The sequence below is a fragment of the Lonchura striata genome, chromosome 13 (genome assembly GCF_046129695.1).
Source record: "Lonchura striata isolate bLonStr1 chromosome 13, bLonStr1.mat, whole genome shotgun sequence".
NCBI lineage: Eukaryota > Metazoa > Chordata > Aves > Passeriformes > Estrildidae > Lonchura > Lonchura striata.
In genome coordinates this window covers 4,326,104-4,353,552 of record NC_134615.1, presented here as the reverse complement: position 1 = coordinate 4,353,552, position 27,449 = coordinate 4,326,104, and the positions used below count along the sequence as shown (strand labels likewise).

Genomic DNA, 27,449 nt, shown 5'->3' with positions numbered 1-27,449 from the left:
TGGCCAAAAGTGGAAGTTCACTGGGAAGGAGCACTACAAACAGGGCTCACACAGCTGCAGTGTTCCCAAGAATAACCTCTGAGCCTCCAGCAGCCAGCACTTAAGGCCTTCCTGTACCACAGGTTGCATCATAACTATTATGTTTAATAGCCTCCCTGGACCAATTCTTCTCAAATTTGTCTAATTTCTCTATGAGATCATTTATATTTTTGGCCTCCATACTGTCCCACAATTTCACTGTGCATTGTATAAAATGTTCCCTTTTCTTGTTTTGAACCTCTGCTGATCTCAAGCTTCTGTAGCATCCTAAAAACACAGCAGCCTCTGCAGTCATCACCACCAGACTAAATAGCTCTGTAAGTCAAAGTCTGAAACTTCAGCTGCACCTGGGTATGAATGGGATGCAAACTGGTGTTTGTATCTAGCAGCATTCTAAGACTCCGCTCGGGTCTCCTTGCACAACACAGGTGTGGGGACACACAAATGGAGCAGAATACCTGAATCAAAGTTCACACTGTGTGATCTGCCTGAGGGAAACAGAAAAAACATCCTGAGTTCTGCACCGTCCCAAGTTCCTGAGCAGTCTTTGTGAGGGGTGAGCTGCTGAGAAACACAACAGGAGGCAATTCCTATGGAAATACATCCAAAAGAAGATGCTACTGTATTCCAATGAAACTAAAGGAAGAAAAGAAGGAAGAAGAAAAAATATATGTTTGGTACTCAGTGTCATGTGGACATTCAGAGCAGGGCAGGAACCCACTGGAGGCTCCACCTGACAACCAGCAAACACTGGGTGAGGTTGTTGGACTGAGGGTACTGCAGACCCCTCACCATTGCTACCAGGTTCTTTCCTGCAAGTCATTATTCTCCATTCGAATTCAGCTTCAACTGAAAGTCCCAGCTTAGCCAGGCTCTGAAGCAGATGAAGAGAAATCTGAACAAGAGCTGGAAGAGCAGGCAGGTTGCTGAATGTCATCTTCGCATGGAGCAAGCTGCAGCGTCACCTCTCCTAGCATACAGAAAAGTTTACTGAACAAAAGGAGTGGACACAGCCCAGTCCTGTGGCAACATGCAGGAGAGCCTCAAGGGAGATGAGCAATTTCCCTAAACTCTCTCCTGCTGTTGTCTCACAACAAGAATGGATTTGCAGAGTTCGAGGTAGCACCGTGTGATTCAGCACCAGTGTGAGCAGCATCAAAGGGCAGCCCCTCCACAGCCAGCAGGGCTTGTGTTGAGTCATGTCCAGAGTGCTCAGCAGCCAGCACCAACGGCACCCCGTGCTGGTGAAATCAAGCTCACAGTGCACAATTCTCCTCCCCTTGAGATAAATCTTTGCAATAAAGTGAGATTGTCAAGAGCCACAGTGCCTAGAAATGACATCTCGAACAACAGCTGTAACCTTTTTCTTCATGGGACAATGGAAGAATGTGTCAGGGAGTGGTCCTCGGGTCCAGAAGCACAAAGAAAACTTAGAGAGGATAGTACACAGTGAAAAAAAAAAAGTTCAGAATGACAAAGTATTAAAGCATCTGCTAGTTTTGAAGGACATTCTTTGGGTTTAGATTATTTAGCTGTAAATTTGAAAGACCTGCACAGAGAACAACCCTCCTGTTGCCCACACTGGTGAACAATTACACTGATGTTAATAATGGAACAAAAACCTCACTAGGGCCTTAGATATGTGTTTTAGACAATATTCCAATATTCTTTGCTGTAAACAAAACACAACTAAAAATCATAGTACTCAATCACTGAAATGGCCTGGGGTTTGCTCAGCCAATTTGACAACTAATCAAAGATCAGCCCTCCTTGGCTTGCCCTTGATATTTTGTGCTGGACCACAGCTTCCTGCAACAGGTCACATTAGTACTAAAACCACAAGCAGCTCCCAAGCTGGAGGGCTGAATAGGTACAGCTCCTGACAGTACACTCACTTCTTTTGGCACTCAGGTACAATAAGGATATTGTTCCTTTAATGCTTAGCTTTCCTTTTAAGAAGTATGTGAGATTTCAGCCAATTCTCCACAACGATTAGGTCAGGATGAATGTACTTAACTCAGGATTCAGCTGGAAAGAGCCCAAGTAGATGCAATCAATTTTCTGCTAAATCCACTTCCTTCCTCTCTCTACCCAGCATGAGACATCAGCTCTCCACTACAGCCACTGGTGACTAAGGCACTGCAAACCTCTGCCTTCAGCCATGCTCCTATCAAAGCTGGTTACTCCTGATTTCCCCTGGTTTTTGGGTTTTGCATATCCTGTTCACTTGCCCAATATTTGGGTTAGGGGGAGAAGGCCCTAGAGGCAAATATGAAGACGCAGCTATACAGCAAACCACAAACATCAAAAGTTCCCGTGACCCCAAAGTTAATCACTTGCAACTGCACAGGATCAGCTACAGAACTGCACTGGGAACAGACTTTTCCCCTTTGTGCAAATTTTGAAACCTCCTTGAGGTTTTAATGTGCAGGTACTATATGGTCTGCCAGCTTCTGTGCTGCCATCTCTGCATGTGAACCAAATTATCTTCACCACCACCACCCAAACCCCAGAGGACTTGAGCAAGAGCAGCCACGGCCCCTGTCTGTGAGCCAGCCTCACGCAGCAGGGCCCGGAACAGCACACTGTAACAACAGAGATGATTTGCTACTTGAATCTAAACAGGGTAATAAAAAACAACATCCCTTCAAAAACAAGGCTTACAAAACATGATCTCTGGCTCTCACCTACATATTTTCTTAAGAGATTAAGTAGATGATTTCCAGCCTTATTTTCCCAAGTGCATATGTTCTGCTTTGTTAAATAACTCATGGAATCAGCAAAACAAGTTCTGGTGGCTGTGTGTTCTTCAGGCTTTCTTCCCCTAGTCCAAGGGACTTCCCCCAGTGTTCTTCTACCACTAAAAGATGTTTGCACATGCATTCCAATACACATACCTTTATATATTTAAAAATCATTTACATCCACACGTGAAGTATTTTCTTCCTGCACCCTAAAGGATCATCTTGTCTGGGGAGCCTGCACTCTGCTTGGGAGACTGCTGCTCTAGAGACCACTGCACTGTTAATACTGATTCAGCAAAAACTGTTTCCATGGGCCTGAATCTACACTGCTCTGGTTCCTAAGGTCAGTAAGCCACTGACTCACTCAATAAAGTTATTTGCATTACTTTCAGGAAAAATTTTGCAGGCAATGCAGTTGGAAGAATGACAGTGCAGAGTACCCAGGCAGCCAGGGGAGTTGTGTGACTGAGGTCCTGTGACTATACCTAATTTAATGTCAGGACATAGCACATTTGTGTTTTAGAGCACACTGACAGACAACTGCTGAGATGTAACAGTGAGTAATCAAAAATGACTGCTAAAAGACTGCTTTTAAATATGCATTAAATTAGACACCTTTCACTCTGCACAGGCACAGCTAAAAGAGCTGGAAGGTAATGGTGGCTGTGTGCTGGGACAGTCACCACACCAGCAGAGCCAGCCCTGCTGGCTGGACTCAGAGACACTGCTGATGCTAAGTTCTTCTTACAGAAGATACTTTTAAAGTGTCTTTCCTCCAATTCCCTCCTGTTTCTTGCCTGGCTCATCATTCACTTTTACTACCACTACCCCAAACACAGTGCAAGTCCACAGGTGTTTGGTAAACAAATAGTTAATGCTGCAAGGTAGGACATTTCTTTTAGGTAAGAAAACCTAACCTTTTCTTTAGGTAAGAAAAAATCAGCCTGAGGGCTGGTGGAGAGGAGGAGAAAGCACCAAGCTTATGGGGGCATCCTGAGCAGGGAGCACTGCTGGAAGCTGTGGTGGTTGCCTGCCTGCCTGCCTGGCCCAGGCTGGGCTGCAGGAGCCAGGGGTGGCAGGGCCAGGGCTGGGGCAGGGCTGGGACACAGGGAGCAGCAGGGATGGATGGCAGGGCCAGGGCTGGGACACAGGGAGCAGCAGGGATGGATGGCAGGGCCAGGGCTGGGACACAGGGAGCAGCAGGGATGGATGGCAGGGCCAGGGATGGGACACAGGGAGCAGCAGGGATGGATGGCAGGGCCAGGGATGGGACACAGGGAGCAGCAGGGATGGATGGCAGGGCCAGGGATGGGACACAGGGAGCAGCAGGGATGGATGGCAGGGCCAGGGATGGGACACAGGGAGCAGCAGGGATGGATGGCAGGGCCAGGGATGGGACACAGGGAGCAGCAGGGATGGATGGCAGGGCCAGGGATGGGACACAGGGAGTAGCAGGGATGGATGGCAGGGCCAGGGATGGGACACAGGGAGCAGCAGGGATGGATGGCAGGGCAGGGACAGGGCTGAGCCACAGCTGAGAAACAGGAACAGCACATGAGGAATTGCACAGGGCCCCAAACAGGAACAGGAAGGAACACAGGGTTTGTGCACCCATAGAAGGAGCCTGTGGGGACAATAAGAACAGGACAGTGCCCAAAGCAGCGAGGGACCCCATCACCAAGCACCCAGCACTGCTGTGCCAGCGGCTCCCCATGGCATGAACGGGTAGAGGAGAGAGAGGGTCTCTGTCAGACCTGAAAGCTGGTCCTCCAGGCCTGCCCCCAACACCACAAGGCAGAAAGCACTCATGGGGGATTTTGGGAATGGCTTTACAGGGCCCTAGTTACTTCAGAAGCAATGGAGCTTACCTTGGGGTGCTTTAAACTCCTTTGCAAAGGCCATGATGGATGACAGACTCCCAGGCACCCTCCTGCCCCAAAGTGCCTCTCCCAAACAGCACGAGGCGTCCAGAGCATTTGGAAAACCACTGGGCAGAAGATGCTTTGAGAGGAGGAGCAACAGCTCCTGGCTCACAGGCTGCCAGGCCTCTCCAAGCATGTCACACACAAACACACTGAAGCTACATCTTCACCTGTCACTCAGCTTTGTGGGACACATGACAGAGACTGAAATGCTCTTTGCCACTTCAGTGTAAAGGATGGGTTATTCATTGCCCAGGAACAGCCCTTTTGTGGGTGAAATGCTGAAGCCCCTGAGCACCCACCACCCCAAAACAATGGTAGAATGTTACTCTAGACCATGACTACAGGACACAACCTGTTCTCAAGTCCCCAGTGTCTGTGAGAAAGGGAGTGAGAGGCCCAAGTGTCCAGCAAACACTCAAAGCCATTTCCAGAGGAACCTCAACACCATTCCCTCCTCACTCCTTGCATGCCCTGAGCCTGCAGGGATGTTTTGGACAAGTGAGAAACACAGAACCACACCTGAAGTTATTACACTCCTGCTCTCTTCACTTCTTGAAGAAAGGAATCCTCTTTAATCTGAAGTCAGGAGAGCAGGCAAGCCCTCACAAGAGGGTGGGTCAGCAAGAAGGGGCTGTTCAGGGGACAACCCAGCACTGATTTCCAGCACAGCACCAGGAGCACAGCACACAGTCTCTGCTCCATCAGACACTGGGAACAGAGGGAGCCACTGATCCCTATAAAGGGAGGGGCACTGGATAAGGAGGGACTGGGTGCTGACTGCTGGTGAGGCCACGGCAGGCTCTGCTCCAGGTCTCCTTTCAGAAAGCATTCACTGCACCTAACTCAAGACTGTGGGATCACGTTTGCAAGTGTGGCAGTAGCCCATTTTTACTGTGTCAGCTCAGTGCAGGGCATCCACATGTAGGGTTCACGCTGGTAAAATAATAGAAATTTCAAAAAAACCCGCATAAAATAATTCCTTACTGTTTCTGGGATGGTGCTCACAGTCAAAGCCATATGGCAAAATTACATGGTTTTTATACAGCTACAGGGAAGAGACTCACCTGGGACAAACCACAGGATTACTGTCAGTGTGATGGGAGCAAGCTCCTGCTGCCCAGCTCAGAGCTCACACTGCCCTCCATGAACTCAAGACTACCCCAACACTAACTGAAACTGGATTTGGCCATGAGTGATGATAAATCTAGAAAGTCCCAGAAGTTTTGGTCAAAGTCAGGATTTTCAGGAAATGAGATATTTATTGGAAGCAAGGGAGAAAAATAGCTTTCTGGCCAAGATTGAATTTACTGAGTTTCTTCCTGTTCTGTGTTTCAAGGGAGTGAGGCAGCAAGGGGTGGTTGGAAAAAAAGAGCTCTTCATTACCTGGGTTAAAATGAACTAAAATTTTCTGAGAAGTCCAAGGAGAGGAGGAAACATCCACTGCTGGTAAATAACTTTGACCTGCAGAAGTGAATTTACCAGAACCAAGCTGGTCAGTCTGGAACAGTAAGTTTATAAGCAGGCAAAGCATTCAGGTCATGTCAAATACCAGGGGTTACCAAAGCACTTTCCTTGGTGCCCAAGGCCAGCCCACTGCCACTATAATCGGCCAATCCTCCCGAGTCCTCTCATTTAAATGAGAAAAATTTATGGTTGTTTATGTAGGCTTCATGCCAAGCCTGTTTCTCTGATAAGCTTCTCTGGTGCATTTGTGTCTCACATCCGATTTAGAGCCCTCTGAATACTGGAGACAGCATTCCTTGGATACTGAAAATAAATTAAAAACACAACACTGGGCTTGGACAGAGGAATGGGAACACTTTTGACGTGGCCCAGGCACTACGGACTCTTGGGAGCAGTGCTGGGAAAGCAGGCTTTTTAAAATCTTGCATTAGTCCATTTATTTAATGATATATAATCCTCAAACTGGTCCCCCATAAACTGTAAATACGCATTATTTGAGCAAGTAATTAGTTTCAGTAGCATGCGGTAGCAGCTGTATGGTTTGGCTGCCAGACACTGCAAGTGTTTCCTCCAGCAAATGCATCTATTTGTGATATAACAATAATTACTGAAAGATTTACAAAGCTTCTCACTTCTGCAGTGCTTTGACCTTAGGATCTCCACATAATTTCAGCATGTTGAAAGCAGCACAGTATCACCCAGGTGAGGGAGGTGAGAAGGATTTCCACATGGGCCAAGCCAGATGGGTGAAGTGATCTGTCCAAGAGGACAAGGAAGCCTTTGCAAGTGGAGCAAAACCCTGTCTCTGCCTCACTGGGCTGATCCACCCCTTGGTGACCACCAGCCTACCAATCCTCCCAGCTAAGAATTTTTCCTCTGTCGTTTGCCAATATCCTCTGCCAGAAGAAAGCCTCAAACACAGAGTGCTGAAGCCTGCTGCAACTGCATATTTTATAAGTGTGAAGACAAACTTCAGCAAAACAAAACAAAAAACAATTCTTTGTTTTGTTTTGTACATGACAAGATTCTTATGGGAAAGAGCTTTTCTAGACCCACAAGAAGTCAAAGCTCCTTAAGGTGAAGAGTAGCAGAGGAAACCTTTGATCTGTAAAATGAACTTGCAAGGTAAAACCCAGGCTGCTTTCTGGTGAGAACTTTAATGTGTTTTCAGGCCATACAGACAACTCTCCCTGGAAAGAAGCAGGTAACAAGAATCAAGAATTAAGGATGAGATTGTAACCCAGCCTGGACAGCAGGTGTACCTGAGGAGCAAAGGCAGAGCTCTCCTGTCAGACAGCACGGGAAGTGAAGGCAACAGAAGCAGCAAATGCCAGATTTCCTGATCATGCTGTGTGCCCTGCTAAGAGCTCCAGTCCTTGTTAGGCTGGGCCTGCAGAGCTGGACTGAGAGCTGGCCTGGCAGGAGGGGAGAGGGCCTGTCCCTGCACTGCCACCAGGGAACGACAGCAACAAGTCCAAGACTAGAAACAGCAGGAAAACATGTAACAGGAATAAGAATAGAAAACTATTTTGAAGTTTGGAAAAGGAGGTTTGCTGATGAGGAAGGACAGACTGAAGTTTCCATGGCTGCAAAGTGGTATAATCCTGCCTCCTTGATATGGGGATGATGAGCAGTCCTTAGACACTGGGAATTCCAAGAAAAGCCAAAGATATGCATAACAAAACAGGAAATTACCAGGGTACAGCAAGATTTCAAATGGTGCTAGAGCAGTTCACTATTTTCTGGAGAAAAAGGTACTGACACGCAGTTAAGACATTGACTAAAGTCATCCATTGTGCCTGTCTGAGATGGAAAACAAAAGATGTAAAATAGTAAGAAAGTTTGAATTACACATCAGAGCAAATGCAGGCAGAAAGAAGAAAAAGACAACACATGGGGAAAGGAGAACTTCCCACATGGTGCCTCAGAGACAAAAACTGAATTTCAATCCTTCCAACACACCAGGAAAACAATCAGGCAATGGTGGCCCACAGACCACACTTTGGTCAGTCCAGAGCACCAATGGTGAGATCAACTCCAGGGCAAGGCAAAGGTGCAGAGTCATCCAAATGCCAGGAGAAGATCCAGGTGATACATGGCTTTAGGATGGGCTAACACACAGGAGCCTGGGTGTGTTTATACACATGGACAGGTTTTGTATGAGGATAAAATGTACTGAGACAGGCACCAGAAAAGAAACCACCAGTTGGTTGTGGGCAGAACGGATTGCCTAAGTGCTGAAGGACAAAACTGATTAACTGCATGTGTGGACATGGAATTGACTTTTTACAGAAGAACTGATGATGACCTGTATTACATAAGAAATTATTTCAGAGTTTAGTTTGAACATTTAGTTTTCAGATGAGTAAAAATGAAGGAAACCACTAAAGCATTTTTTGCACTTGACAATATACATAGGGACAACATACAGGAGAAACAGTTCAACAGAACTACAGGAAACCAACCCTGTGTTTCTCCTTTAATTCATTCTTTTCTCCACTTTTTCCTTCCACCTGTTTTTTGGTAACAATTAGAGATTACAGAACCTGGAAATGGCAAACAGAAACATCTGTTGACAATGTCAGTGACTTGCCTGTGCTCTGTTCTGGATTATCTGGATTTCTTCCCTTTTGAGAAATGAACTGGACAGCAGCCCAAGGGAATCTCTTTTTTGTAGAAATGAGGTGCATTCAAGAACATTCTAAATAGGTACAGGGGAAGGTAAGAAAGGAAAAAAAAAAAACAAGTAGAAGGGAAGACTGAACACCCAAAAGATGCGGGTTTCAGAGAGGATCGAGACCTGCAGATAAAAGATGACAATAAGGAAATGGGGATATTTGACCAGATCTTATTACTCTAGACAACAGGTGACATTTCAGACCCACAAAACTATGCAAAGAAGTGATTAGGTTCTCTGGAGTTTTTACAGAAATAAAAAACAGAGAGAAAAACCTTGTTAATTGAGCGTATTTTTTGTACTCTGTGTGTTTTCCAGCCCTTGAAAGGATCACAGGTGCCATCAGTGAATGGTTCCACATTATGAGTACAAAAATGCTCTGGAAGGAATACATCTATGGTCAGTCAATGAACACAGAATAAAGTTTCCATCATGAGTTGCCAGGCAACCCACAGCCATTAAAAGCCATGTATTTCATCCTGGAGTAATTAATAGCAGAATGCAATTATAGCCTTTCAAGGAAACAAGGAGACAGAGACAAACCACCAGCCAACTATTGATCACATGTCCTCTGATCATCAGAAATAGAGAAGCATTTCCCAGTTCCCTGTCAGCCAGGTACTGATCCCACCACCTGTCCCTGAGGCTGAGCCTCCAACTCTATCACTGCTGCTAAAACAGCTCTCAGAGCAGACTGGCACTGTACCAAGACACACACTCCCCCAACCAAAAAAGCTTTAAGCACAAGCATCTTTGATATCTGCGAGATCCCCATAGAAGTAAAGCAATTAGATGAACCACCCCTAAACAAAACAGGTTCTCTCCTAGAGCTGAACTAAATTTAAATTAGTCACAGAATTGAAAGCATCGAATGACATGGTATTTACAGCATAGTCTGTAGAAGGGACCTAGCAATGGACTGCTTTATTTCCAGCCTAGCACACAGATCAGTGCCCTGCTGGGCCAGAGCTATCCGGGACAACAGACAGCAATGCAGAGAAATACAAAATGCCTTCTAAAATGCAAAACTCAATGACATAAATTTTAAATAAAGAAGAGTTTCCTGTGTCTATCCCATCTCCCATTTCTGATGACCCTTTTCCATCCCACTGTTTTTGTTCTAAAAGCCTGGGATATTATCAGACTAACCATAGATCAAGATAAAACATTTTTCTAGCAATCAGTACCCAAAGGTACTTGGGCTCTTACATAGGCTGGTATCCAAATTTGACCTTTAATTAAAATTAAGATTACATTCCTTTGCTGAGACTCAGTCATGGCTCAGAGTCTTGCACAGGGCACTCCAGTGTGTGAAGCCAGCTGCCATCTCTGCCATGCAGTGCCCCTTTCTACAGCGAGCACCTTCCTTTCCTGAGCCCTGCATCGTCGCCCTGATTCTTAAGATTTTCTAAAGCCTTCTGAGTTTACATTCTGTTAGAAAATTTTCTCACACAACTTTCTGTAAGCAACCTATTTTTTTACATTCCTTCATAAGGGTAGAGAAACTTGATGTACTAGTAGTTTGTCCAATGTCTTTGGAAAAGTAGCACATTCACTCTCCAATCCACCGTCACCTTTAGAAAAGTATAAATGCTAAAGTCAAAAAATAAACACTATTTTTCACCTTGCAAATAGCAGTAACTCGCGTTGTACTTTCACGTGTCCTATAGCAACACTGCACTGGGGCTGGGCTGGGCTGGCTGCACACAGACTGGAACTGGCTTCATCCATCTGTGCTGCTGGGTGCGAGATGGGAAGATGGGGCTGAGCACAGGCTGTAACTCATCCCAGAGACGCAGGGTGACTCGGGCAGCGCTGTGCCCGGGATGGTCTCAGTGACACGTCTGCAGCGGCCGAGCCAGCGGCACAGACACCAAATCCCCCGCCAGCCAAGCTCGCGCCTCGCACAGCGCCCGGCTCTTCCCGGGAATCCCATCTGCAGGGACTGCCCCACGCACTGCGGGACCTGCTGCCAGCTCCAGCCACGGCCTGGAAACCACCAACAAACGGGCACAGGCTCCATTCCGCAGCCACGGCCGGAGCCCTGCACGAGCGAGGGCAGGTCTGAGCTGAGGGACTTCCCACAGCACAGCACCGAGCACCCTCAGCTTGGCCCTGAGCACCGAGCACCCTCAGCTTGGCCCTGAGCACCCTCAGCCTGGCCCTGAGCACCGAGCACCCTCAGCCTGGCCCTGAGCACCGAGCACCCTCAGCTTGGCCCTCAGCACCCTCAGCCTGGCTCTGAGCCCTGAGCCCCCTCAGCTTGGCCCTCAGCACCCTCAGCCTGGCCCTGAGCCCTGAGCACCCTCAGCTTGGCCCTCAGCACCCTCAGCCTGGCCCTGAGCACCGAGCACCCTCAGCTTGGCCCTCAGCACCCTCAGCCTGGCCCTGAGCACCGAGCACCCTCAGCTTGGCCCTGAGCACCGAGCACCCTCAGCTTGGCCCTCAGCACCCTCAGCCTGGCTCTGAGCCCTGAGCCCCCTCAGCTTGGCCCTCAGCACCCTCAGCCTGGCCCTGAGCCCTGAGCACCCTCAGCTTGGCCCTCAGCACCCTCAGCCTGGCTCTGAGCCCTGAGCACCCTGAGTTTGTCTCCTGAGCACCCTCAGCCTGGCCCTGAGCACCGAGCACCCTCAGCTTGGCCCTGAGCACTGAGCACCCTGAGTTTGGCTCCTCAGCACCCTCAGCTTGGCCCTGAGCACCCTCAGCGTTGCCCCGAGCACGGCTATCAGCCAGTCTCTCTGGCAGGACTGCAGAGCAGAAATCCCAGCGTCTCAGCCTGCTCCAGGAACAACATGTGGCCAGGAAATGGCCGGGAACAGCCCCCAAGGACTCGAGCTGCCCAGCAGCCTGCCACTGCACAGCCCTCACAGCAATGCCCACCAGCCCCTCTCCTCCAGCTTCTCTTGGGTTTCCTCGATGCCCAGAAGTGTTGCACAAAGTGGCTGCAGAAAGATGAACAGATACTGAAGCTGCAGCTAAGTCAGTGAAAAGTCAGCCATGAGGCACTAAGGGTGAGCCACTGACATAAACACACACATTTGTACCACTGTGATTACCAACTCTAACACTGGTGGACACACACTGTAGAGCTCACAGATTTGACACTGAATTTGTTTTATTTTATGGGAAAGTCACATTTACAGACAACTTAATTTGCAGCTACAAAGCAAATACTGGCAGTGTGCAATTTGGATGCAATGACTCATGTCAAACTTATAAATACACTGTGGGACTGAACAAATACGAATTGAAAATTAACCTTCCATTGGGAATTTGGGTATTTAAAAACCTCACCAACTGCTGTAAATATACACCAAAGGGACACAGCTTCCTTAAGATGTTCTGTGCCTTACTGCCACCAAGAGCAAACAAAGGTTCAACTTAGGGCAGCAAATATGCAGAAGACCAATTCCAGTGTCACAAGGAACTTCTCTGGGACATGAGCAACCTTCTATTAATAGACATCTACACCCAGTAGCACTGAGTGGCCTCAGACAGAAGTGAAAAGGCAGGTTGTGGTCATGAACTGACTCCCTTTTCCCATCAGCTGAGGGCACAGGCTGGTTCAGAAATGCTCTTCATACCCTCAGGGTAATAATAAAAGCACTCCCACTGTGATTGTCCCTTGGACCTTTGAAACCAGCAGCTCTGTCAGCCCTCCCTGGGATCCCCTCAGAGACCTGGATGAGCTTGTGAAGGCTGAAGAAAGGCTGCAGCACTGCCCATCATCACCTAAACACCTTTACCAGCTGACCCTCAAAACTGAAGTGCTGTCTGACCCCTGTGAGTGCTCTGGGCTGCCAACAGCCATCGGGTGAGAGCTGCATCCCTTTGGATGCTACAGTTTGCTTTAAGCTTCTGGTTCATCTTGTCATAATTTTCTGTGCCTTAAAACCAGCAGCAAAAGCTCCAACTAAAGATGAACGGCATGCTCAAGCATTTGCTTTCACAGAGGAGAGCAGAACATGTTCCTGGTTTTTCTGGTGAAATACATCTCAGCTTTGAGAGTAGAGCCTTCCAACCCTTAGCTCTGCAAAGCTCATGCCCTGAGCAAAGCTCATTCCCTCTCACCCTCTGAGTTACAAACAGCAAACTGATACTCCTCATTGTAAAGATTCATCTTACTGTAGTTTCTGCCATCATTGCCACTGGATTAAAATTTTCAGCCTGAAAAGACACTGTGGATGACATTATGATCTGCAAACTGAAGGCACCTGGGAAATTCTCTTCTTTAACGAGTATCAACCAGTCCACTAATTCCTGCAACTGTTCACCTGCATGTAGATCACACACGCAGTCTGGCATTACAGCAATTATTCTTCAAGAAATCCTGTCATGCTCTGAAATACTATCAAGAGGAATTAGATGATGAGATGTTCAGGCAGTTATTTTTCAGCTCTTCTCTTCCATAAGCAAAATCTGCAACTCAACTCCTGCCAAAGCCAAGATTTCATACTTAACAGAAGGGACAGATTAAGTTGTTGCCTGAAATAATATCTGTTATTTAAAATTCAGCAAAGCAGTTACAATACAACTAATATACATAAATGCAATTACATACAACTAATATAGCATATTTAAATACATCTAAGTGCTTTGCTGAAACAAGGCTAAAAGATATTCTGTTGGTGTCAGGGCTTAGACAGAATCTACATTAAAAAACCATCCTAACAAGATCCAGTTGTTTCTTCTAAGAGATTGTGAATAAAGATCTACATTTAAATACTTGATCTCAGGAAATCAGATCACTTCTACCTTACCCGAAGAGAATTTTTTGACCTCTGAAAAAAAGCTATCTGAGGAGCATGGCTTTATGCAGAATGTTGTAGGAGTTCACAGAGATGTGGCAAAAATCTACTGACAGAGCAAAGATCTGAGATGCTGAGCTTGCTCAGTTATGAGAGCAAGGCTCAGGCATCCAGCGCCCATGGAACACATTTGAGAGGCAGAACATAAAATGTGTTCAGTAAGTCATCTATTCTTCCTTTCCATTTTAATTCTAATCTCAGCTTACTGTGGAATCTCCTTTTTTGGGGAGATCCTGTAAAAGTCTGAATCAATATATTACTGGGAGTTTTTCCCAACGTTGCCAGAACCTCAGAAAACAATTGAGAGATTTACCATCTGAGACATTTTACCAAAATGTCTAGAGGAGACAGAAATCTCCTGTTTATTTACTGTGTACCTGAAACACTTTCTCATCTTTCCACATTCATGTCCTCAAAGAGGACACCACCCTCACTGCAGGAGACCCCTGTAACCCCCATTCCATCCTTACACCTCTATTGGAAAGGCTGGAGCCCCCACAGAGGTGCCCACAGCTGAGAGTCTGGTTTTGGGTTTCCTCTTAATTACAAGCAACACAACACCCCCAGCAATGATGTGATAAACCATGGTGGTGAAGCCTCAGTTGTTAGCTTTTATATTTTTCAGATTCTGTACTGCCTTAGCCTGTAACTGTGAGCTTCATATTAGGTGATAGTAAACTCTGCACAGAGCAGGGAGACAAAACAATTCCTTCTCTAGCTGGGGACCAAGGATAGATGATCCCAATCTCAGGCCCAAGAGAATAAACAATACGGGCTGAAGAGAGAAAATCAAGAAGGATGGGACTTCATGGGCTGGAGCTGTAATTGGACAATGAACTCCAATATGCAAAAAGTGAGAGACCCTGTGACCAGTCGTGCATTTTGTGACCATTTTGGGTTCACCAGGGGTGTAGCCCTGGCTGGGCTCTTGTGCTGCCCAGGGTGCATCCATTGAGGCCTTCTAAAAAATCCCTACTTTATTCTTGAGCTTCATCCAGCCTCTGTTCTGGTCAGCCTCTCAAGGCATCAGTCTGAGTGGGAAAGGAGCACTGGGAGCTCCTGGGAAGGCACAGGAGGGCTCCTGGCACACACTGCTCTCTTCAACCAGGACACCCTGACAGATGGCACCTGGCACTGAAACTGAAGATAAACTCAAAGAAGTGCCTAAGAAAGGGCTCTGACTCAGGCAGAATTTCCACTTCTCTGCACAACTGCACTTGTCTTTGCTGAGTTGAAAACACTCACTGCCAAGTGATGAAATGAGGCCTTGGAGGCCCCATCATTCATCATCACATTTCAGCCTGAGTGGTCTCCAAACCACAACTTTTCCCAAGGGTTTGAAATATTATTTTATTTATATTTTAATTGTAGCTGGTTAAGTATCAAGCTCTTATCTAAATCAGATATTTTCAGGTGCAGAAGTATTTTTTTTGGTTATTGCCTTTTATTTTCTACAACCATTTTATTGAAAGTAAAACTGAAAACTGCTGGAGGTGAGCTCAGATCATTCTTATTTGAGGGGAAACAAGGCAATCTTGTGTTTTAATTCTCACATTTCTAATTTGCACTGGGGGCTGGCATGGGCAGGTTTTGGTGCTGGCGGCTCTGTGAGAACCTGCCAGAAGCTTCCCCTGTGTCCAGCAGAGCCAATTCCAGCCAGCTCCAGGACAGACCCACCCCTGGCCAAGGTTGGGCCCAGCACTGACAGTGGCAGCACCTCTGGGAACACTTGGGAAGGGGGAGGAAATCCCCCTGGAATTGCAGCTGGTGGGAGCAGGGAGGATTTGTGAGAGGAGCAGCTCTGCAAAGCCCCAGGGCAGGGCAGGAGGGGCAGGAGCTGCTCCAGGTGCTCGAGCTAAGGTTCCCCGAGCCCGGGGAGCAGCCCAGGGAGAGGCAGCTGAGCCCCCCAGCCCTGGGCTCCAGGATGGATCAGGGATCCTTTCCACCCCCCAGCCCTGGGCTCCAGGATGGATCAGGGATCCTTTCCCCCCAGCCCTGGGCTCCAGGATGGATCAGGGATCCTTTCCCCCCAGCCCTGGGCTCCAGGATGGATCAGGGATCCTTTCCCCCTGAGCCCTGGGCTCCAGGATGGATCAGGGATCCTTTCCCCCCAGCCCTGGGCTCCAGGATGGATCAGGGATCCTTTTCCCCCCAGCCCCTGGAGGCCCCACATGGGAGCAGGGGGTGCCTGAAGGAGCTGTGACCCCAGGAACTCCAGCCTGGAGCAGCTCCTGGCAGGACCTGTGGCCCCGTGGAGAGAGGAGCCCAAGCTGGAACAGGTTTGCTGGCAGGAGCTGTGACCCCACAGGGGACCTGGGCTGGAGCAGCTCCTGAAGGACTGACTGCACCCATTGGAAGGGCCAGGATGGAGCAGCTCCTGAAGGACTGACTGCACCCATGGGAAGGACCAGGCTGGAGCAGCTCCTGAAGGACTGACTGCACCCATGGGAAGGACCAGGATGGAGCAGCTCAAGGAGCTCACTGTCTCCTGTGGGAAGGACCCCACACTGGAGCACTGGAAGATGTGGGGAGCCCTTCCCCTGAGGAGGAAGGAGCAGCAGAGACAACCTGGGGTGAGCTGAGCACAGCCCCCATTCCCCATCCCCCTGCACCACTTGGGGGAGAGGTGCAGAAAGCTGGGAGTAAAATGAAACCCAGGAAAAAAGGAGAGTGAGGAGAAGCTGTTTTAAGATTTAGTTTTTATTTGCCATTATCCTACTCTGATTTGGTTGTTAATAGGTTTTTTGTTTTGCTGTGTCAGTAACTGGTGAGGGAGCTCTCCTGCCCTTATCCCTTATGCCTTTCCTTATCTCCTTATCTCTCCTCTCCCCATCCAGCTGAGGAGGGCAGGGATAGAGTGGCTTTGGTGAGCACCTGGTGTCCAGCCAGGGCCAACCACCACATAAACACACACAGGAACTACAGCACAGACACTGGTTTAGGCAGAGAGAACCAATGGGCTTCTCTACTCTCCTGTCATAGGCTCAGAAGGAGCACCAGTGTGTGCTGTGACCCCTCATCTAACAAAGATCCTTAATGATCACCCAGTTACCGAAAGCTTGGCTCAACTTAAAACATTCTCCAAAGGGACGTTTGGTCTCAATTTGAAAACAATAAAGAATAGAGGATCTGCCACTTCTCTTGCAGTTAATCATCCTCATTGCAGAAAAACTGTCTTTGATTTCTATTTGAATTGTGTAATTTCAGCCTCCAGGAAAGATTTCTCTTGTGTTTGTCTCTAGTACATATGAGACCACTTTCTAATGCTGTTTTATGGTTCATGTACTTACAAGCTCCAGACACGTGACCCTCACATAATTTCAGATACCCAAAATATACTGAGCTCTCATGATTAGCTTTTCTCCAGCCTTTAATCATCTATTTAAGTTCTTCTGGGCCCTCTCTGGTTACTCTCATCCATTTAAAGGTGGGCACCAAACCTACAGCTCAGGATTCTCACATGGGTCCCAGCAATGTCACAAAATGAACTCCCTGGTCACAAACTGCAGTCCTGTAAGAAGTCTCCATTTGGCTGCTTGCTCATGAGCTCCTGCAAAGCCTTTTCAGCACCATTGTCAAGGATGCAGCTCCCACAGACAGGATCTGCATGCCCTGGTCCCAGGGTCTGGCACTCTGGGTTTTCCATGGGTTGCGCAGCCCAGAATACAGTGAGAAATGAAAGAGTTAATGCAACACCCTCCTCCCAGCTGGCTCATGTTGATCCTGTTTCAGAGCTGAGCTGAGAGAAGAGCTCTGCTCTGGACTCAGCCTAGAGCTGAGCTTTGGTCAGGTGTTTCAGCTGCCCTGGGGCAGTGCAGCCCCAGCAGGACACAGCCCCTCTCCAGTGCCAAACGCTGTACCAGAGGCTGCAAGCAGAAGGAAACCCAAGCCCTTCCCACTGTGAACTGTCCTGGTGGGCTCTCCAGCCCACAGCAGCACAGTGAGAGGCTCAGAAGACAACCTAGAGCAGCTCCCTGTGCGTGGGGTGACTCACGGGAAGCTGCCTGAATCACCAAATTCCAGGGCACTGAAGGGTGGGGCAAACAAGGCTTCAAGTGGACATGTCTCAAGTTGCCCCATGGTAGATGAGCACTGGCCACACAAGTCTCCAGAACAGTCAGAAAAGCTTGTTATGTGTTTAAATAATTGAGTTGTGTTTCTGTTTTGATGTTAAAATACACTTTTTGTCCCTTACACATTTTTGTAGGGAACAGTGACCTGCATACAGAACCCCATGGTAGCAAACATGGAGCCTGAGTACTTGAAAACAAAACTTCTGCCCCAGAGAGGAAGCTGGAATTCACCCATGCAATTAGGTTAGGTTAATGCTGTGGATAGACATTATCTGATATCCTGTTTTGTAATCCTTTGCTGAGCAGGATGCTGTTCACTTTGGGAGCCAGTAAAACAGCAAATTCACTGTCAGACCTGAGCAAATCCCTGAGGGTCTGAGATGAGTTCAACCCTGCAGTTGGTAACGGTCCAGAGTAATTTAGAAAAGTCCCTAAATTCTACATTCAGTTTGAAGGTTTCTTTAAACCAATATTTATCAGTACAAATCTCAGGAGAAAAGGCAACACCTCCTCTCAGAAGTGAACTTTACAATCTTCTTCTGATTATCAACTGATTTGGTTCTATGCCAGTAATATTTTACTCTTTTTCTAATCCTTAATTAATCCTTTTTGGAAACAATCTGTGTTCAGCACATTCTGCTCAGAATAAATCTTTTGCTGTGTATCTGTATCATAACAAGATCTTCAATATCCAGGCAAATATTTTCATATATAAGGAACCTCACTAGATGTGCACATAAAACAAGAAAAATCACCTGACTCCTGAAAATTGAGCTCTCATGCTTCCCTTGAGCTTGGTGGGAATTTGTGAGCTCTCAGCAGTTACAGACAAGACACTGAGGAGATCTCCAACTCAAGTTCACAATGCCTGATTTAAGGCACTCTTCTGAAAATGCTGCCCTGAATTTTCCATTTCCCCTGGTAAAGTCAGGACTTCCCCAAATCACACACTGAAACATTTCTTTCAGATTAAAAGGAAAACCTAAAAAGGTCGTGAGAACAGCATGAAGGAAACACTGATTTATCATCTAGTTTTCCCCACAAAAATAAAATCCTGTAATAGCATAAGACATTTCAACACAGAGTTGCTATTTGTTCTCGTCATATTCAACCATAAGTGAACAATTTTTGAGTACTGTGCATACACAAAAATGACAAATACACGCCTGACTAGACTTGCATTTGCAAATAGAAAGTGACAAAAATATGGTTTTGGCCAAACAAATTTTGCCTCTTTTTTTCTATAAAAATGATACATGCACATTACAGTTCCATAAACACAAGTGATTTAAAGCATATAGTGCTTCTAACAGCCAGGTTGAAGCCATTTTGTAAATGCAGCCCTTCGAACAACCAAACACTACTTTTCTGGGCTGCTGCTTAGGAAAACATCATTGAGCACTTACAGATGGCAAATAAAAAACAACTTTTGAAGCTGGAGCCTTGCGTGGGAATTGTGCCTGGGGAAGCAGGCAGGATGAGGTCTCAGCACACTGGCTGCTAAGGGAAGCCACAGAACAAGGGCATGGCAGATGTGACTTACCACAGGAGCAGCACGTGAAGCAGTTGGTATGATAGAGGTTGCCCATTGCTTGGCAAGCTTGGCTCGCTCCATACACACCTTTTCCACATTTTATACAAATACCTACAAAGCAGAAAGAGAATCAAAGTTAAAATCCTCCACAGCTCCTCAAAACAGCTCCAGGCCATTGATTCACAACACTCAGGATACCCCCACCATTGATACCCTAAATCAATGTGCTCCTCACCCTGAATAGATTCAAGTACCCAAGAGTGCAGCAGGCGGCTGCAGGGAAACAAATGCATGGAAATCAACCCAAAATTAAGGGGGGCCAAGCCTCTGCTGGTGTTTCAATGCAGGGAGACTGAAGCTGGCTACAGACACAAACCCACAGGATGCAGGTGCAGCCAGAAAGGACAGAGAAATCCACACACTCTCTGCAAATGACTCTGCCAGCCCAAGAAATAATTGAGTGAGACCTTCCAACAAAGTGCTCCACCACATGACACTCAACAACCACTGATAAAACAACAACTCAGTCCGAGCCCAAAAGATTTCTCCTTGGCTCTCTCCACAAACACAACATCAAGCACGTTTGTCTGCAGTGAAAGCCACTGGGAAAATGGATCTGTCAGTCACATCTAGGAATTGTTTAATTCCCCATGAACAGAGGATGTACAACCTGGCACCTTACATGGAGAAATTCAGGCTGGCAGGTGTGCTTCAGTGGGCTCAGAAATGCACCTTCAGGGCCCACGCCTGCTCCTGGGGATGCCAGGGGTGACTCCCATGGAGCTCTCAGGAAACCAAAGCACCAGGAGGCAGCAAGTCAGTGGTCAGCTCTACACATGGCAAACTCACAGGGAGGTCATGATTTCAGTAAGCTCTACAAAGGGGGTTTTTGGGGGATGGTTTGGTTTTGGGGAGTATTTAAACCTATTTCGTCAAAGTTTTGGGGTTTTTTTGGTTTTTATTTTTGAGAGTCTTTTGCCTGTGCATTTATTTCTACCTATGCGTAACCTCTCTAAATTCAAACCAAGGAAGGGAATTAATTCAAGGGTCACTTTGGTTTTGTATCCCTATGAAGAAGAATTTAAACTCGGGGGAATCCATGTCCTCCTGTCACACAATTGGGACTGCTGATTTTTAAGTTTCTCTGAGATGTCCACAGGTCTCTATTCAATCCTAGCAGGACAATCCACCAACACAAGGCTGGTGATATTTTTTAAATACTAAAGTACTACAGTAGAAAATAAAAATGAATTTTTTTTTGCAACTCTAAACAAACTGCTCTGTTCCTTGTGTTGTTTGAGGCTCTGTTTCCAGAAGTGCACACACAAGCTTGGCATTAATCATTGGCAGCAACAAAACTGTTAATACACCTAAGGACTCAGGAACTACAGAACTACAAAACCAGGCTTATATCTCCCAGAATTCTCCACTGCTGTGCACATTCTATGTAAGTACATGCAAAATAAAAAATGCAAGTTTTATGGGGGAACATCAACATATCATGAACAGGTGTCCCTCTCTTGTCTTGGGAGACATTTTTCCATGAGCTTCTACAGTGTGAGAGCTTCCACAGGCTGCAGTCCTTCAGGAGCTGCTCCATCCTGGTCCTTCCCATGGGTGCAGTCAGTCCTTCAGGAGCTGCTCCAGCCCAGGTCCCCTGTGGGGTCACAGCTCCTGCCAGCAAACCTGTTCCAGCTTGGGCTCCTCTCTCCACGGGGCCACAGGTCCTGCCAGGAGCTGCTCCAGGCTGGAGTTCCTGGGGTCACAGCTCCTTCAGGCACCCCCTGCTCCCATGTGGGGCCTCCAGGGGCTGGGGGGAAAAGGATCCCTGATCCATCCTGGAGCCCAGGGCTGGGGGGAAAGGATCCCTGATCCATCCTGGAGCCCAGGGCTGGGGGGAAAGGATCCCTGATCCATCCTGGAGCCCAGGGCTGGGAGGAAAGGATCCCTGATCCATCCTGGAGCCCAGGGCTGGGGGGCTCAGCTGCCTCTCCCTGGGCTGCTCCCCGGGCTCGGGGAACCTCAGCTCCAGCACCTGGAGCAGCTCCTGCCCCTCCTGCCCTGCCCTGGGGCTTTGCAGAGCTGCTCCTCTCACAAATCCTCCCTGCTCCCACCAGCTGCAATTCCAGGGGGATTTCCTCCCCCTTCCCAAGTGTTCCCAGAGGTGCTGCCACTGTCAGTGCTGGGCCCAACCTTGGCCAGGGGTGGGTCTGTCCTGGAGCTCGCTGGAATTGGCTCTGCTGGACACAGGGAAGCTTCTGGCAGCTTCTCACAGAGCCACCAGCACCAAACCTGCCCATGCCAGCCCCCATTGCAACACACCCTTTCTAAAACTGAACTGCTTCAGTTCAGAGCAGCATCAACACAGCCATCAGCATGAGCTGTGGACTGTGATCAGATTAATTGGGATACTGGCAAGTTTTAAAAAAGTAGTCTGCCTGTACTACAAATTCCAGTACTGAAATGGAAAGACTGTTCATTAAATCACAGGGTTTATTGATGTTTATACCTTTAACTCCCTCATTTCATGTCATGAAGGGAGATTAGCTTTTCACTCAGGTAGCTCAACATTCTGGCACAATGTTGCTATTTGAGACTATTTGTCAAATCAAATTATAAATATCAAAACCCAATATATCCATTAGTATTTTTTAAAATCTTAAACCTGATCTCAGAAATTTGGGGAAGCAAAAACTGTAACTTTAACAGCTAAACCTAGTGAGACAAACTAACTGCCATCCAGATCCATCAGTTTATTGCAAACTTGTTAAGAAAATACCAGTCCTTGGGTGAGCTCAGCCATGATTCAAGAAATGGGAATGTCAGAACATTTGTTGCCTTATCCAAGGCTGCCAAGTCTATTCATTTATTTGTAACCAAATGTTATGGAAAACATTTTCTATTTGCCATGAGTTAAAAGTTAACTGATCAAAGATGGGTATTGATTACTGAACTATGTTTTCCCATCTATGCTTAAAGGCTTTCAAAGTAGAGCAGGAACCCACAGTCTGTAACTCTGGCAATTCTGTCTCTGGGCTCTTGTGCACAAATCTACTACCGTCCAAACTGCTTTGATTAATGCAAGTTATTACCTCATTTCTGTGACATTGCTACACTGAACCATCAGAAGCAAAAGAAGGATTTATTGTGGATGCTAAACTTGCAGTGGCCTCTCCAAGCAAGTGATCTGTTAGGAGCAGCTGTCAGTTTGTTAACTTGTTTTCTCCAAGAGAGTAGTCATTAACTCCAGGAAGGAATGACCACAGCGATGATTAGCATACTAAAAAAGTATATGTAAAATTCCAAAAGTGTATTTTGGAAAATATATATGCAGCTGCAGTGTGAGTTTAGTGTGAGCTCATAACTGCCTAGGAGAAGCCCTGATTACATGGCTGCTCAGGTCTGCTTTTCCACCAGTCACAGCCCAGACTGCACACTGCTGGCTTGTGAAGCCCTGACCTAACAGCTACATCACTTTTCCCTCCTTCCCCAGATCTAATTCCAAGGCTTGTTAAACCACCTATGAAGAATGTTCTGTAGCAGAGCAATCGTGTCTCGTTTCTGACACTTCCCTTGACATGACTTCAGAACAACTTCTGCCTTTATATAATTCCTTGCCCCTCCTGACAGCTCAATTCCGAGCAGTCAGCTGTACCCTAGATCTTTAACACATCAGCTGCTACGTTTCTACCCAGGTCATCAGCTCTCCTACAGATCTGGTGTCTCTACCCAGAAAAATACATTACAAGATGTTGCATTTACTGAAAGCTGCCATGGAGGCTGGAGCACAGTGCCACAGAGGCCTTGGCTGGGGTGGAGATACGTTCACACCAAACAGAGCGTTTAACCAAACAGAGTGAGACTGAAGGAACACCCCCTGGAGCCCAGCAAAGGACCATCAACAGAAATGGTACAGGAAAGAGAAGGAGCTCCCAGAGACTCCCTGCTGGACTCCAGCCCATGGCCAGTGCTCCCCACATCTTTAACCAGTCCACTTGACTGAGCTTGAGCACATCAGTGAGAACATCACAAGCCAGGCAAGCCTCCAGTGCTGCATGGCAGCACAGCATCAGAGGCACAGCTCCTGGGGAGCTCACAGCAGCAGCAGCAGATCAGACAGGAACTTTCTGATGTGTTCAGTGACTTTGCTCCAGACCTGAGATCAAATGCAATGCGTTATAATTACAAAGGTATCGGGAACAATCTATTTTTCAGCCTGCTGGTACTTTTAAGAGCTCCCTGTGCTAGCACATGAAGTTCAGTTTGGGACCTGTACATCAGATCTGATAATGCTCTTTTGGCCGTGCCAGTACAGGCTGCTACTTTATACAGACTTCACCAGGCAGCCAGAATTAGGAAAAAAAAACCTGATAAATGCCATGCATATCAATGGCAGATATTTAACCACCTTCGGGCCAAGCTTTGGCCTCAGACACAGGTGGAATTCAGCCTGTGCCTAATTGCCATCCTTATGTAAAAAAAAAAAAAAGATTTAGCACGAAAGCAAGAAAAATGGTACCATGTGGCCCCTCAACTCCAGCAGGCAGCAGCTGTGTGGGCAGGGAGAATCCACAGACTGAGCACCATGGCCCAGGGATGAGCTGCAGCTTCACTGTCTTGCAGCCACACCATACCTCCAGGATAACTGCTACATGCTGCCTACAGTAGGAAACAACCAAGCCCTGTCATCAAGAGTTATGGTAAAGCTAAAATTAACAACAAACACGTGGCACAGATGACTCCTTCCCTGCCTCTGCAGTTCTGGGAAAAGGGTGGATGAACACCAAGCTGGGCCACTGCAAAATCCCCCTTTCTTCTATCAGACAGGAAAACCATCTCTACACAAGCCCCACACAAGATTCTCCACACTTGCAGCCTATCCATGGCACAGGGGCAAGGAAATGGACACCCACTGCCATCAAGCAGGAAGAATAAACAAGGAGGGAAGCCTCAGCTCCAGACAAGAAGCCAAACTGCAGCAAGAGCTACAAGAGCAGAGGGCTGTGGAGGGGCTGTGTCAGACACCTGCAGGTGCTCCTGGCCAGGGGAGATGCTGTGATCTCACAGGTGCTGCTACTACCTGTAAAATGTGCCCTGCTAAGAAGCCAGGTACACAGCAGAGCCCCAGAGCTGCCCTGAGCCCAGGCAGCTGTGCCACTGCAGTACCTGCTGAGCTCCTGGGCACGTCCTGGGCTGCGGCACCTTGGATCCAAGAGGTGACTTCAGGGGAGAAAAATGCTCCTTTCCTTCTAACAACCACAGGAGGAGGGATCTTCCAACACCCACATCACCCCCCAGGCAGGCACAGGGAGAAGACACGAGGCACCTGCACAGGGCAGAGCCAGGCAGAGCGAGGGAGGCAGCCCAGGGAACCTGCCCAGCCTCGCCACCATGGGCAGCTCTCACTGCAGGGCTTTCATCAGATACCTTGCAAATGTACCAGGGATTCAGTATCTAACATGAAATCTGGTGCATACAAGTTATAAATAAATACAACCTGGGCACTCTCAGCAGCAACGTCCTGTGCTAGCAATGATGGAGGGACTGCCTGGCTAAGCTATCAGCACTGCCTCTGCCCCAGGAAGAGCAGGAGACACCACAACTCGAATTAAGGTTGGAAATGACAGGCTAAGAAAAGTGAGAAATGCTCAAGTAAATGTTTTAGGTTCTCCTTCCAAGCCCCAGCCCATCCACACCTGGCACCCCAAACCCAGGAGCCATGAGGAGCTGACCCCATCCAGCAGCACAACCCCAACTCCAGCCTGGAAGTCCCCACGTGCTCCCTGCAGTGACTGTGCTGGAGTACACTACACTAGAGGAACAGGGGTCACAACACCTAACAAAACTCACAGCTTAAGCAAAGCAAGGCAAGAAGGAGCCTGTGGACTGTGAAACTTCTTGTCACTGTTAAACCTTTTTGAGATTGCCCCCAACCTTACTTTCATCCTCAAGGAATAAATAATAAACTATTTAGGCCCTTGAGATATGCATCTGCGGATTTAAAATGATCTCCATCACTTCTGTGCCTGCCTGCTGCAGGAGGCTTCACTCAATTAGTATACAGGAGGGATGCATGTGCAGAAATTTACTCAGAAAAATCAAAATTTGAGATAATTTATGCTTGGTTACAAATGCAGTAAAGTTCACATTCGCTGGAAGTTCTGCAGAAACAAAGTTCTAGATTCTGCAAAAACTTTCATTACCTCCACTCTGCCTGTTGCTTAACAAGGCTTGCGAGGGACAAAGCTGCTGGGAGAGGTCATGGCCACAAAGGGACTGGGACCTGTTCCAGGAGTGACAGTGCTGCTCAGAGCCAAGCTGTACCTGCCTGAGAGATCAGCACTGCCAGCAGGCTCAGCCCGTTCCTGCTGGCTCTGAAAGCAGCCATCCATGCTGCCTGGTCTGCTCTGTGCTTAACCCTCCTGGCGTCTCACGTGCAGGGTGAGGTGATGGGCAAGTGGCCACAAAAACAATTCACAAATGCCAGCCTCCCTGACCCCCTGTTTCAGCAGCTCTGAGGCCAGGGCAGTGTGTGCTGGTGAATGGGAGCAGCCCAGGCCAGCACTGCACAGGGGACAGACCCTGGGAGCCACTGGCAGCCCCGAGGAGCAGCTGCTGCAGACTGGAAGGTTTTTGTTGCTGCTGAAGCAGAGCACCCTGCCACACAGAGAAAGCCCACAGCCAGCACAGCAAATGCTTATTGCTTCATACAGAATGTGAAATTACTGCTCTGAAGCATGAAATTACTGACACTATCTGCAGGGCTCAAGCCTGGTGCCTCTGCAGCTCTCACTGCAGGGCTTTCATCTGCTACCTGCCAGATACCTTGCAAATGTACCAGGGATTCAGTATCTAACATGAAAGCTGGTACATATAAGTTATAAATAAATACAACCTGGACACTCAGCAGCAACATCCTGTGCTAGCAATGATGGAGGGACTGCCTGGCTAAGCTACCAGCACTGCCTCTGCCCCAGGGAAGAGCAGGAGACACCACAACTTGAATTAAGGTTGGAAATGACAGGCTAAGAAAAGTAAGAAAAGTGCAACGGCACAAGGCTGAGCACAGCCCCATCTCTGCCCACTCCTGCTTGCTTTACAAATATTCATTCATTGCTCTGTCTTGATTCAGTACATGGCAGTTCCATGGTAATTCATATCTGGCATTTATAGAAAAATCTTCAGTGCCACTGAGGCACTGAAGCAGAAACAGAGGCATTCCCCTGGCTGTTCCATGGGCTGTGCAACTTTGTGTGGTTTGTCTGGGATTCAGAGCTCAGCTGACTGCTCCAGGCTCATGCTCACACTGACAACCACAGCACAAGGAGACTTGTTCATAACTTTAGCAACCAAAGTACTAAGCCAAATAAAGACAGAAAAAATTCCTGTTTCTAAAAGTACCTTGTGATGACTGAGATTGTCAAAGCAAGGAGACATACAGCTGGGGAGGTAAAGGAGGGCACCACTGAGCATGAATAACTTGGAGGGAAAGTCTGTAAATCAGACTTTCCTGTCCTGCTGCCCCTCCACTGCTGAACACCTGAGGTCTTGCTGTGGACATGAGCCCTATTACAGGCCAAAGGGACCAGGCCAACAAGCCCCTTCAGCTCAAACCACACCTATTTTGCCTGGAGCACAGTGAGTGTAATCACATTTAGAATGCAGTCAGCTGAGGAGCATTGAATTTCCAGCAGTGTAGTAGCAATCAGAGGAGGACAGGCTATGGCCAAAATTCCAGCTGCTGGCAGAGGAGGACACAGCAGCACAGCCAGAGTCTCAGTGAGCCCAGCAGACACCCAGAGCACACATCCAGAGCCAGCAGAACTGAGCGATGCTCCTGCAGCTCCTGCTTGCAGTCCAGGCTCATCAAACACCAACATCCAAAGCTCCACAGTGCTCCTGGGCTAATTCCCTGTTAGGAAGCTGGTGAGAAGCACCAGGGGCATTCAGCCCAGCTCCACACTAAAAACTGACAAGGAAGAGGGCAGGCCTTCACACTGTACATCCCATTATAATGGGCAACAGAAAAAGTGGCAGTTCACAGAGGGTGATAGAAGAGATAATCAAAAAGATTTTACTTGTTTTTTAATTATCATGGATACTGCAATTTATACCAGTTTCTGGTTAAACCAACTGGGGATCACCTGAGCTCTGGGCCGAGATGCTTGTCCATGCCATTACTTCA

At 47.7% G+C, this 27,449-nt stretch overlaps 1 protein-coding gene across 2 annotated transcripts in view; it reads right to left on the bottom strand.

Moving 5' to 3' along the window:
* WTIP (WT1 interacting protein) overlaps positions 1-27,449 on the bottom strand; it is an 82,282-nt gene that overhangs the window by 33,212 nt on the left and 21,621 nt on the right. For both annotated transcript variants that reach the window (XM_021536706.3, XM_077786258.1), the window contains one exon: positions 19,274-19,375. In XM_021536706.3, the coding sequence (XP_021392381.2) occupies positions 19,274-19,375 (102 nt within the window). The remainder of the gene's footprint in view (positions 1-19,273; positions 19,376-27,449) is intronic.